The 13,393-nt window shown below is 55.2% G+C and overlaps 2 protein-coding genes across 2 annotated transcripts in view; both read left to right on the top strand.

The window, feature by feature from the left end:
- Positions 1-9,031, top strand: part of TESPA1 (thymocyte expressed, positive selection associated 1) — an 11,235-nt gene extending 2,204 nt beyond the window's left edge. Inside the window, exons 7-9 of the mRNA XM_015886806.2 lie at positions 7,526-7,734; positions 8,662-8,954; positions 9,014-9,031. Of these exons, the coding sequence (XP_015742292.1) occupies positions 7,526-7,734; positions 8,662-8,954; positions 9,014-9,031 (520 nt within the window). The remainder of the gene's footprint in view (positions 1-7,525; positions 7,735-8,661; positions 8,955-9,013) is intronic.
- LOC107325698 (protein SUPPRESSOR OF GENE SILENCING 3 homolog) lies at positions 9,016-10,261 on the top strand. Its single transcript, XM_015886810.2, has 3 exons — positions 9,016-9,467; positions 9,619-9,751; positions 9,827-10,261. Exons 1-3 carry the CDS (start codon positions 9,057-9,059, stop codon positions 9,904-9,906), a joined length of 624 nt encoding a protein of 207 aa, XP_015742296.1. The 5' UTR covers positions 9,016-9,056; the 3' UTR covers positions 9,907-10,261.
- The last annotated feature ends 3,132 nt before the right edge of the window (positions 10,262-13,393 follow it).

Raw genomic sequence — 13,393 nt, 5'->3', positions numbered from 1 at the left:
ATGTGAGAGCAAAACAAAACCCCGGAGCAGAACAGCTGTGGTGAAGTCATACCCAAAGGCAGCGCCTCCTCCTGCTTATACACCCACACTCAGCCCTCACCCCCACCCTTGGGACCCCCCAGCAATGAAGCGGACCACATCCTGACCCCACTTGGGATCGGGACCCCCCACAGCAATGAAGGGCCAACATTCCTGACCCCAGGGATTGGGACCCCCCAGCAATGAAGGGCCACATCCTGACCCCATTGGGAATCGAGGACCCACGCAATATGGAAGGCCACATCCTGACCCACATTCTGGGACGGGAACCCCCCAGCAATGAAGGGACATTCCTGGGACCCCACTGGGATCGGGGACCCCCCAGCAATGAAGCAGCCACATCCTGACCCCATTGGGATCGGGACCCCCAGCGCATGAAGGGCCACATCCTGACACCCATTGGTGGATGGGACCCCCCAGCAATGAAGGGCCAATCACTGATCCCCTTGGTGATCGGGGGACCCCCCAGCGCAATGAAGGGCCACATCCTGACCCCATTGGCATCCGGATTCCCCCAGCCAATTGGAAGGCCACATCCTGCCCATTTGGGATCGGACCCCCCCCAGCACATGAAGGGGCCACTCCTGACCCCATTTGGATGGGCATCCGCCAAGCAAATGAAGGGGCGCCACAATCCTGACCCCATTGGGATCGGATTCCCCATCAATTGAAGGGGCCACATCCTGAACCCATCTGGGATCGGGACCCCCCCATCAATGAGGGCCACATCCTGACCCCATTGGGATGGGGGACCCCCAGCGCAATGAAGGGCCAACATTTCCTGACCCCATTGGGATCGAGACCCCCCAGCAATGAAGCGGCCACAGATCCCTGACCCCATTTGGACCTTAAATTTCCAGTTCGCTGTCAGCTCCTTCCCCCATCGGTAGTGTTACCGAGTGTCGGGGAAGCAGCCAACTCCAAAGCTTGCAAAGTTGAAACCCCCATTCAATTGGGCTGAAGGGCGGATATGGGGGGGGGTGTGCAAGTGTCGTCCCTGCAGGTTTTTGAGTGCATCCCAACACACGTTTACACTGCACACGACACATCCACACACACCACACGAGTGTCCACACGGGTGCTCAGCTCCAGGCTGGAGGATCAGCCTCCCATTGCTTGAAGTTGCTTTGCCAGTCTTGCTGCATCATATGGCAGCAATCAGTTTAAGGGGGAGGGGGGTGCAGGCAGGAAGACCCCCAGTGTGGGACTCACGTTGTCTGCGTCAGGAAGGGGCTCGTCCATGAAGCGCTGCTGTCCGAGTTGCCCACCGACCCCATAGAGCATACAGACCTTCGCAATGGGGATTGCCATTGAAGCCATAGAATTACCCCCCCACGTCCCCCCCTTAACCGGTGTGGGAAACACCATGGCTTACTTCTACCGTGACCTACAGGGGCAGCTGGCTTCATCTTCAATCATCATCATCATCCATCATCAATAACCAGCATCCATCCATCATCCATCATCAATAACCATCAATCATCATTCACCCTTTTGTGGGTACTCACTATACACTCAGCACCTGCATTAGAACAACAGTTGCTTGGCATGCCAATGAGGGCTGGATATTGGGAGAGGGGGGGATGCAAAGATCCATCCGTGCCCATGATGTGCTCATATCCCCATATCCCCTGCCCACCCCCAATACCCAACTGCAGCCCCTGGCAGCCCCCTCTCCTCACCTCTTCCATTCTCCAAAAAGGAGTCCACGGCCTCGTTGCTCTCTCAGCCCCACTTTGAAGCTCGGCAAGGTTGAGTTGGGGACACCGAAGCTCCCTCACAAAAGAGACCCATTCCAGCGGATGGTCTCCACTCAGCATCACCCCCCCTCGTGCCACCCTCTGACTCCTGCTTCATCCCCATTGAATCCCCACACCGCTGACACAGCCACACCTGGATGGCAGGATACACGCGCATGCGCCCACCATGGGGGGTCATGCTGGGGCATCACTGGGTGCTTTGCCCCCCATCCACTCCATGGGGGGGTCTGTGGGACCCCACTTGTGTCCCAGTTGTAGTGGAGGGGGCGGTTCACCCATTGGCTGCCCATCCTTTTGTGTCACCCCAAATCCTATACCTGGGGGGCACAGGAGAACCCCCACCACCACACCAGACCCACCCCTGTTGGAGGCTTTGCCCCAACATCCCCCATCCTTCCCATCCTTCCTTTGGTGAACCACGTAATAGGATCAAGCCTGAGACCCTCTTATGAGGCATCCACCCCCACTGCACCCCACACACCCACCCCCCCACCCAACCCATCCACATACATTGGGCGTCAAAGTACGCGAAAACCTTCTCCGCCCCATGCTTGCGCCTCCAGCACCTCCCTCACCACCCTGCCAGGGAGCGGCGGTGTACAGACACCATCTTAGCGAATATACAGCAGCCCTCAACGCTCTCTCTGCAGGTGACGAGGGTGGCGGGGCTGAAGAATGGGGGATGTGTGGGCACTGCGGGAGTTATTGGGCCGTGGGTCAGACGGTGAAGGGGTGAACGGGAGATGCGCGCAGGGGTTCTTGGAGACGTAGGAGCGAAACGTAAAAGGCAGAAGAAAGCAACCGACATATCAGCCGTGCAGCCAGAGCATATGGACCTGATGGAAGCGACCCTGTCTGGGCAGAGGAGCGATAGGATATAATGGAGCAGTGATTGGGGATGGGGGGTTAGAAGGGATGGGGGGTATCATGTGGTCCCTGACCAGGTGTGCTCGTATCAGCTGGGTAAATGGAGGATTGCTCTGCTTTGCATGGGAAACTGAGGCACGGCGGTCTGATTTCCCAACTTTCTGATGGGGGAAAATTGGGCCCGACAGGGCCACGAATTTACCCTTTCTATGGGCACTAAGGGCAGATCTTACCACTTTGCCTGATGGGGGGAAACTGAGGCAACAGAGGTCATGATTTCCCACTTTCTATGGGGGAAACTAGGCCACAGGGCCACGATTTACCACTTTTCTTATGGGGGAAAACTGAAGCACGGGCCATTGATTCCCCTTATCTATGGGAGGAAAACTGAGGCACAGGGGCCATGATTTCCCACTTTCTGATGGGGGGAAACTGAGCACAGGGGCCATGTATTTCGCCAACTTTCTATGGCGGGAAAATTGGGGCAACAGGGCCATGATGTTCCCACTTTCTTTTGGGCAAACTTGAGGGCATGGGGCCATCAATTCCCAACTTTCTATGTGGGAAACTGAGGCACAGGGCCACATTCCCCACTCTCTATGGGGGAAACTGAGGATATGGCGACCATAATTTTCCACTTTCTTATGGGGAAAACTGAAGGGCACAGGGTTCATGATTTCCCACTTTCTTATGGGGAAACTGAAGGCCACGGGGCCATATTGCCCACACTTTCTATGGGGAAACTGAGGGACAGGGTCATGATTCCCCAACTTCTATGGGGGAACAGAACAGGCACTCACATCCGCGACTTTCATAGGGAAAATGGAAACCCAGGCAACCACACCATCACCCCCAAGAGCACAATCTCAGCAGCAGTATCAAATCCCCAGGCTCCAAGATATGGGGCAGGGGGAACAAGCGATGGGATACAGCCCCCCATCCCGCATCCTCCGACATCTCATCACTCACTGGCCAAGCATCAGGCAAGGATTCTCCATCTCCAAACGGTTTGAACACTGGGACTTGACGAGAAGAGCGGAAGTCGATCGGCCTTTGCGCATTGGGATGGGAGGAGAAGAAACGGATGGACACGAGTCAAAGCAGGCCCGGGAATCCGACTTGAATACAAATCCCAAATCATACAAGGATCGTCCTCAGCATCAGCCTGACACAGTCCAGACTCGGAGAGCTCCAGGGGGGACGGGTAGGGTTAGTGGGTGGAGTTACTGGGGTGGCTGTGTAGGCGTTGGGCTGTAGTGATGGATTTTAGGGGTTAGATTAGGTAGGGTTGGGTTTAGTGTGGATTAGGCGGTTGGGTCGTGAGACGTGGGTGTGGGTAGAGTGTGGTGGTGGATGTGGGTTGTGGTATAGGAAGAATGTGGGGTGGATTGTGGAGTGTGACATAGGGTGGGTGCAGGAGATGGATGTGTAGGGTGGATGTAGGGTTGGGTGTAGGGTGGATGCTGGGTGTATATGGGGTGGATGTGGGGTTGATGTAGGGTTGGGTGTAGGATAGACGTAGGGTTGGGTGTAGGATGAATGTAGGGTAGGTGTAGGGTTGGGTGTGGGGTGGGTATGGGGTGGATGTAGGGTTAGGGGTGGGTGGGTGGGGTGTGGGGTTGGGGGTAGGGTGGACATAGGGTGGGTGTAGGATGAATGTAGGGTTGATGTAGGGTTGGGTGTGGGGTTGCATGTAGGATGGGTGTAGGGGGATGTAGGGGTTGGGTGTGGGGTGGATATAGGGTTGGGTGTAGGATGGATGTGGGGTAGATGTAAGGCTGGGTTTAGGGTGGATGTAGAGTTGTGTGTAGGATGGATATGGGGTGGATGTAGGGCTGGGTGTAGGGTGGATTTACGGAGTTAGATGTACGGTAGGGTTGGGTTCTAGGGTGATTGATAGGGTTTGGTTGTATAGAGTGGCGTTGTGGGTAGATGTGAGGGTGGGATGTGGGTGGTGGAATTGTAGGGTTGGTTATAGGGATAGATGTAGGAGTTGGATGTGGGATTGCGAGTTGTAGGCATTAGTTGTGGGCGTGGATGGTGGAGAGTGGACATAGGGTTTGGATTTGCAGGATGGATGTAGCGGTGGATGGTAGTGTTGGGTGTAGGGTGGATGCTGCGGTGGTAATATGGGGCTCGGATGTTGGGGTTCGATTGTAGGGATTGGTTTGTAGGATAGAACATAGGGTTGGCGATGTAGGATGAACATGTAGAGGTAGAGTGTAGGTTGGCGTGTGGTGATGTCTATGGGGTGGATGTAGTTAGGGGTCAGGGTGGGTTGGGGTGTGGGGTTGGGGGTAGGGTGGACATAGGGTGGGTGTAGGAGAATGTCGGTTGATGTGGGTGCGGTGTGGGGCGGATGTTAGGTAGGTGTGTAGGGTTGGTGTGGAGGTGGGTGTGGGCGGGTGGATGTAGGGTTAGATGTAGGCTAGGTTGGCGATATGGGGTGGATATGGGGTGGATATGGGGTGGATATGGGGTGGATATGGGGTGATGTATGGTTGGGTGTGTAGGATGAATGTAGGGTAGGTGTAGGGTTGGGTGTAGGGTGAATGTGGGGTGGATGTGGGGTGGATATAGGGTTGGGTGTAGGATAGATATGGGTGGATGTGGAGGTAGATGTAGGGGTGGATGAGGCGTGGAGTATGGACTGGATGTTAGGAGTGGGTTTAGGCTGCGATGTGGGGTCTGGATGTAGGGGTCTTGGTGGATGTAGGATGGATGTAAGGGGTAGGCTCGTAGAGGTTGGGTTGTAGGGCTTGGTGTACACTTGGTGTGTAGGTGGGTGTAGGGTGAGGTGTAGGGTTTAGATGTAGTAGGTTGGGTTTAGGGTCGATGTGGAGGTGGACTGTGGGCGTGGTATGGGTGACCAGGGGTTGATGTAGGGTTGGATGTAGTGGCAAAGTAGGGTAAGGTGTAGTGATTGGGATGTTAGGCGTGAATGGGGGGTGGATGTAGGGTTAGATGTAGGATAGATGTGGGGTTGAGGTAGGGTTGACTGTAGGACGAATGTAGGGTAGGTGTAGGGTTGGGTGTAGGGTGAATGTGGGAGTGGATGTGGTGGTGGGATGTGGGGGTAGATGTAGGGTTGGATGTAGGGTGGATGTAGGATGGATGTAGGGGTGGGTTTAGGCTGGATGTGGGGTGGATGTAGGGTTGGGTGTAGGACATGGGATTGTAGAGGTAGGTGTAGAGTTGGCCGCCACGGTGTCAGGGTTGGTGTAGGTTGGGTGCTAGGGTGGCATTTTAGGTATGATTAGGTAGGATTGAGTCTAGGGTGGATGTGAGGGTTGGTTGTAGATGGTGTGGGGTAGATGTGGGTGGATGTGGGAGGTGGATGTTAGGGTTGGGTATAGGATAGATGTAGGGGTGGGATGTTAGGTGTGGGTGTAGGATAGAGTGTGGGTGAGATGTGGAGTGGACATAGGGTTGGGATTGCAGGATGGGTTGTAGGTGGATGCTAGGGATAGTGACGGTGTTAGGGGTGGATGCCTGGGTTGTATATGGGCGGTGGAATGTTGGTGTTGATGTAGGGCGTCTGGGTGCTAGGAATATTTACGGTAGGGGAGTTGAGGTGTGAGGTGGATGTAGGGGTAGGATGTAGGGTATGGGTGTGGGGTGGGTATGGGTGGATTGTAGGGTTAGGGGTGGGTGGCGTGGGGGGTTTTTTTGGGTGGGTTGGGGGTAGGGTGGACATAGGGTGGGGTGTAGGATGATGTAGGGTGATGTTAGGTTGGTAGTGCCGGGTTGGGTGTGTGGATATAGGGTTAGGGTGAAGATGGATGTAGAGGTTGGTGTGGGGTTGGAGCCTGTGGGGTGGTATAGGGTTGCGGATGCTAGGAATGGATGTAGGTGGTGTAAAGGGATTGGGTGTGGGAGTGGGATATTAGGTTGGGTGATAGGATAGGATGTGGGGAGATGTTAAGGCTGGGTTTCGGGTGGATCTGTGTAGGATGTTGTGGACATAGGAGGATATGGGGTGATGTAGGGTTGGGAATGTAGGGTGGATTTAAGGTTAGATGTTAAGTAGGCTTGGTTTAGGGTGGATGTAGGGTTGGGTGTTATAGTGGGCTGGTGGTAGATGTGGGGTGGGAATGTGAGTGGATTGTACTGCGTGGGAATATCAGGAGAGCATGTTAGGGTGAATCGTGATTGGGGTTAGATAGATGTGGGGTGGATTGTGGGAGTGGACATAGGGTTTGGGTGCGGATGGGTGAGGTGGATGTAGGGTTGAGGTGTAGGGTAGATGCTGGAGCTGTATACTGAGGGTGGAATGTGGAGGTGGGATCGTAGGCAGTTGGATATGGGGTGGACATATGGAGGTGAGACTGGTGATGAATAGGTTATGGGTCAGTGTAGTAGATGAATGTAAATATGGGGTAGGTGTGAGGATTTGGGTGTGGTAGGGTGCAATTGTGGGAGTGGATGTGGGAAGGTGGATATAGGGTATGCGTGAGAGGATAGATAAATTGTTGGTGGAATGGTGGGGTTGATGTAGACGATTGGCATGTAGGGTGGAATGTGGAATGGATGTCAGGGGTGGCGTTTAGCTGATGTGGGGTGGATGTCAGGAGGATGAGGTGTTAGGATGGATGTAGCGGTAAGGTAGGGTTGGGTGTAGGCTGTGGTGTAGGTTGGTCCATCCTGCACCCAACCCTATGTCCACTCCACATCCACCCCACATCTATCCTACACCCAACCCCACATCCACCCCACATCTACCCCACACCCACTCTACACCCAACCCTACATCCACCCTAAACCCAACCCTACCTACATCTAACCCTAAATCCACCCTACACCCAACCCTACACCCACCCCATACCCACCCCTAACCCTACCCCCGTCCCCCCCTGCAGCATCTCCGAGGTCCTGGACTGGTGTCAGGCTGATGCTGAGGAGATCCTTTATGATTTGGGATTTGTTCAGTCGGATCCGGGCGCTTTGACTCGTGTCCCATCCCGTTTCTTCTCCTCCCCATCCCAAGCCAAAGGCATCGACTTCCAGCTCTTCCTCAAGTCCCAGGTTCAACGTTTGGAGATGGAGGATCCCTGCCTGATGTTGGCCAGTGAGTGATGAGATGTGGGGAGGGGATGGGGGGCTGTATCCCATGCTTGTCCCCCTGCCCCATATCTTGGAGCTGGGGTTGATATGCTGAGATTTGCTCCTTGGGGGTGGTGGTGTGGTTGGCCTGGGTTTCATTTTCCCTATAGAAAGTGGGGATGGTGGTCCTGTGTCTGTTCCCCCATAGAAGTTGGGGAATCATGACCCTGTGCCTCAGTTTCCCCCATAGAAAGTGGGGAATCATGGCCCCGTGCCTCAGTTTCCCCATAGAAAGTGGGAAATCATGACCCTGTGCCTCAGTTTCCCCATAGAAAGTGGGAAATTATGGTCCCATACCTCAGTTTCCCCCATAGAAAGTGGGGAATCGTGGCCCTGTGCCTCAGTTTCCCACATAGAAAGTGGGAAATTATGGCCCCATGCCTCAGTTTCCCCATAGAAAGTGGGAAATCATGGCCCTGTGCCCCAATTTCCCCCATAGAAAGTGGGAAATCATGGCCCTGTGCCTCAGTTTCCCCATAGAAAGTGGGAAATCATGGCCCTGTGCCTCAGTTTCCCCCATAGAAAGTGGGAATCATGGCCCCGTGCTTCAGTTTCCCCCATAGAAAGTGGTAAATCGTGGCCCTGTGCCTCAGTTTCCCCCATAGAAAGTGGGAAATCATGACCCTGTGCCTCAGTTTCCCCCATAGAAAGTGGTAAATCATGGCCCTGTGCCCCATAGAAAGTGGTAAATCGTGGCCCTGTGCCCCAATTTCCCCCATAGAAAGTTGGAAATCATGACCCCGTGCCTCAGTTTCCCCATGCAAAGCAGAGCATCCCTCCATTTACCCAGCTGATACGAGCACAACCTGGTCAGGGACCACATGAGCCCCCCCCATCCCTTCTAACCCCCCATCCCCAATCACTCACCCCATTCCTATCCCCCCCCCAACAGGTCGCTTCCATCAGGTCCAAGCTCTGGCTGCCACGGCTGATGCTTTCTTCTGCCTTTACTCCTACGTCTCCAAGACCCCCCTGCAGCGCATCTCCCCTTCACCCCTCACCTGGACCCACCCCAATAACCCCCAGCCCCACATCCCCCCCTCTCAGCCCCCCACCCTCTCACCTGCAGAGAGACTGAGGGCTGCTGTATCCAAGATGTGTCTGTACACCCCCCCCCTGGGCAGGGTGGTGAGGGAGGTGCTGGAGCGCAGCAGGGGGGAGAGGTTTCGCTTTGACCCCAATGATGTGGATGGGTTGGGGTGGGGGGGTGGTTGTGGGGTGGCAGTGGGGGTGATGCCTCATAGAGGGTCCTCATGGCTTGATCCTATACGTGGTCACCAAGGAAGGATGGAGAAGGATGGGGGATGTGGGCAAAGCTCCACAGGGGGGGGTCTGGTGTGGGGTGGGGGTTCTCTGTGCCCCCCAGGTATAGGATGGGGTGACACAAAGGATGGGCAGCCATGGGTGAACCCCCCCTCCACACAACTGGGACACAATGGGGTCCCACAGACCCCCCCCATGGGGATGGATGGGGGGCAGCACCCAGGAGAGCCCACAGACCCCCATGGGGCGCTGCCCCCTCCATCCCACTGTGCAGCGGGTGGGGATCAATGGGGTGAGCAGAGCAGAGGGTGGCACAGGGGGGGTGATGCTGAGTGGAGACCCCCCTGGAAGGGTCCTTTTGTAGGGAGCTTCGTGTCCCACCACCCCAAATGGGCTGAGAGCAACGAGGCCGTGGACTCTTTTGAGATGGAAGAGGTGAGGAGGGGGCTGCAGGGGCTGCAGTTGGGTATGGGGGGTGGGCAGGGGGATATGGGGATATGGCACATCATGGGCACGGATGGATCTTTGCATCCCCCCCCTCCCCATATCCAGCCCCTCATTGGCACCAGCACTGTGTTCTATGCAGGTGCTGAGTGATAGTGATACCCACAAGGGTGATGATGATGATGATGATGATGATGATGATGATGATGATGGTGATGATGATGATGATGATGATGATGAAGATGAAGCCAGCTGCCCCATGAGGTCACGTAGAAGTAAGCCATGGTGTTTCCCACCAGGTTAAGGGGGGGACGTGGGGGGGAACATGGCTTCAATGCATCCCATTGCAGGTCTGATGCTCTATGGGGTCGGTGGGCACTCGGACAGCAGCGGCTTCATGGACGAGCCCCTTCCTGAGCAGACAACGTGAGCCCACATGGGGGTCTCCTGCCTGCACCCCCCTCCCCCCTTAAACTGATGCTCCAATGGATGCAAGCAAAGACTGCAGCACTTCAAGCAATGGAGCTGATCCTCAGCCTGGAGCTGAGCACCGTGTGGACACTCTGTGTGTGTGTGTGTGTGTGTGTGCAGTGTAAAACGTGTGTTGGATGCACCCAAAACTCAGGACCGACACTTGCACACCCCCCCCCTATATCCCCCCTTCAGCCCCATTGAATGGGGGTTTCACTTTGCACTTTGGAGTTGGCTGCTTCCCCGACACTCGGAACACTACCATGGGGGAAGAGCTGACAGCACACTGGAAATAAAGGTCCCAATGGGGTCAGGATGTGGCCCTTCATTGCTGGGGGGTCTCGATCCCAATGGGGTCAGGAAATGTTGGCCCTTCATTGCGCTGGGGGTCCCCCATCCCAATGGGGTCAGGATGTGGCCCTCATTGATGGGGGGGTCCCGATCCCAGATGGGTTCAGGATGTGGCCCCTTCAATTGATGGGGAATCCGATCCCAATGGGGTCAGGATTGTGGCGCCCCTTCATTTGCTTGGCGGATGCCCATCCAAATGGGGTCAGGAGTGGCCCCTTCATGTGCTGGGGGGGGTCCGATCCCAAATGGGCAGGATGTGGCCTTCCAATTGGCTGGGGGAATCCGGATGCCAATGGGGTCAGGATGTGGCCCTTCATTGCGCTGGGGGGTCCCCCGATCACCAAGGGGATCAGTGATTGGCCCTTCATTGCTGGGGGGTCCCATCCACCAATGGGTGTCAGGATGTGGCCCTTCATGCGCTGGGGGTCCCGATCCCAATGGGGTCAGGATGTGGCTGCTTCATTGCTGGGGGGTCCCCGATCCCAGTGGGGTCCCAGGAATGTCCCTTCATTGCTGGGGGGTTCCCGTCCCAGAATGTGGGTCAGGATGTGGCCTTCCATATTGCGTGGGTCCCGATCCCAATGGGGTCAGGATGTGGCCCTTCATTGCTGGGGGGTCCCGATCCCAATGGGGTCAGGATGTGGCCCTTCATTGCTGGGGGGTCCCAAGGGTGGGGGTGAGGGCTGAGTGTGGGTGTATAAAGCAGGAGGAGGCGCTGCCTTTGGGTATGACTCACACAGCGTGTTCTGCTCCGGGGTTTGTTTTGCTCTCCATCTCTTCTCACCCCTCTGAAGCTTCTCTTCTCCTGTTTCCTTATCTGGGTACTTTATGGCTCTGGGCCTGTTCTTCATCTTCCTGCCACCTTATCTTTATGGTTCTGCTGTTCTTCCTTTCCTTGCAGCTCTGGCATTCAAACAAAACCCAGGCGATGCTCTGCAGGGCTGCAGCCTTAACCCCTCTCACTCTGCTCCCAATGGGGCAAGCAAACAATATAGGGGGGGACACAGACCCTAATTGGGACCTTGGTGCTTCCCACCCCCATTTCTTCCCATCCCCAAACATCCCGACCCTATTTATCCCCTGGGTTGATAGAGGCTGACCCCCTTCTCTCTGCTCCATCCCACTCAGACCCACTTCCCCATCCCCAAAGGGTCCCACCTGTGTCCCACCCCATCCCCATCCCCATCCCCATCCCCATCCCCGTCCCCATGGGCCACCAGCCCTACTTACACCCCACAGGTGCCCTTCAGCAGGAAGAGAAGTGATGCCAATGGCCTTTGGATGGGAAGGAAGGCTGCAGCCCCCCCTTCCCCCCCTCCCAGGCATCAGCATTCAGATTAATGGGAAGGGAAAGTCCTGGTGGGTAAACAACCCCAAGACTTCCCAGTGGAGCTCAGCCAAGGATGGGATTATCCTGGATTAAACACCAGCCCCTCCGGCACCGGGCCTGGCTCTCACCACAGCCCTGCCATGTAGGAGCTGTATGGGATCTGTATGGGATCTGTATGGGATCTGTATGGGACCCATATGGGATCTGTATGGGATCTGTATGGGACCCGTATGGGATCTGTATGGGTTCTGTACGGGATCTGTACAGGATCTGCATGGGATCTGTATGGGATCTGTATGGGATCTGCATGGGATATGTATGGGATTTGTATGGGATTTGTATGGGATCTGTATGGGACCCGTATGGGACCCGCATGGGATCTATATGGGATCTATATGGGATCTATATGGGATCTTTATGGGATCTATATGGGATCTATATGGGATCTTTATGGGATCTATATGGGATCTATATGGGATCTGCATGGGAACTCTATGGGACCTGTATGGGATCTCTATGGGATCTGTATGGGATCTGTATGGGTTCTGTATGGGATCTGCATGGGATCTGTATGGGTTCTGTATGGGATCTGCATGTGATCTGTATGGGACCTGTATGGGATCTGCATGGGATCTGCATGGGATCTGTATGGGATCTGCATGGGAACTGTATGGGGCCCGTATGGGATCTGTATGGGATCTGTATGGGATCTGCATGGGATCTGTATGGGATCTGTATGGGATCTGTATGGGATCTGCATGGGATCTGTATGGGATCTGTATGGGATCTGTATGGGATCTGCATGGGATCTGTATGGGATCTGTATGGGATCTGTATGGGATCTGCATGGGATCTGTATGGGATCTGTATGGGATCTGTATGGGATCTGCATGGGATCTGTATGGGATCTGTATGGGATCTGTATGGGATCTGCATGGGACTAGAGCAGGACTGCATGGAATAGGGGCACAGCACACATTGAGAACACACAACCATCACTTTGTTGCTCCATTGCCCACCCTGCAGCCCAAACCTTCCCCCCCCCCCCCCCCTCCCCAAATAAACCCCCTCCAGGATTTTCCCTGCTCTCTCCTGCATTAATTCCCTGCAATTTCAGCCCCTGTTCTCTCTGCTTCTGATGGAGGTTTGGCAGCACTCAGGTGGATCCTGATGGGGGTCACGCTCTGCTGCTTCCATCCCCTGTAAGACGTGAGGATGGAGCTGATGGCTGCGGGTGGGGATGTCTGAAACAAGAAGCAAATCCCTTCCTCCCCAGTGCACACTCACTCCTGGACAGGGTTTGTATGTGAAACAGTGTGGGGTGATTATTCATCCACCTCCTTCCCCAGGCATTTTAATGGGGGGGGGGGGGTAAGCTCTGAGCTCCATCCTCGTCCCCCAAATGGGAGGGAGAGATGCTCTGCCCCACACCATGGAGTGCATATGGGGTATAATGAGAGAGTATGGGGTGTACTGAGGGGGGTTATGGGGGGATATGGGGTATAATGGGAGAGTATGGGGTGTACTGGGGGGATATGAAGTATAATGGAGAGTATGGGGTGTACTGGGGGAGTTGGGGGTATAATAGAGAGTATGGAGTGTACTGGGGGAGTTGGGGGTATAATAGAGAGTATGGGGTATACTGGGGGGGATATGGGGTGTAATGGAGAGTATGGGGTGTACTGGGGGGGTTTGGGGGGATATGGGGTATAATGAGAGAGTATGGGGTGTACTGGGTGGGGATATGGGGTATAATGGAGAGTAT

This window comes from Coturnix japonica, linkage group LGE22C19W28_E50C23 (assembly GCF_001577835.2).
Source record: "Coturnix japonica isolate 7356 linkage group LGE22C19W28_E50C23, Coturnix japonica 2.1, whole genome shotgun sequence".
NCBI classification, from domain to species: Eukaryota; Metazoa; Chordata; class Aves; order Galliformes; family Phasianidae; genus Coturnix; species Coturnix japonica.
This window is presented reverse-complemented; position numbering and strand designations above follow the sequence as displayed.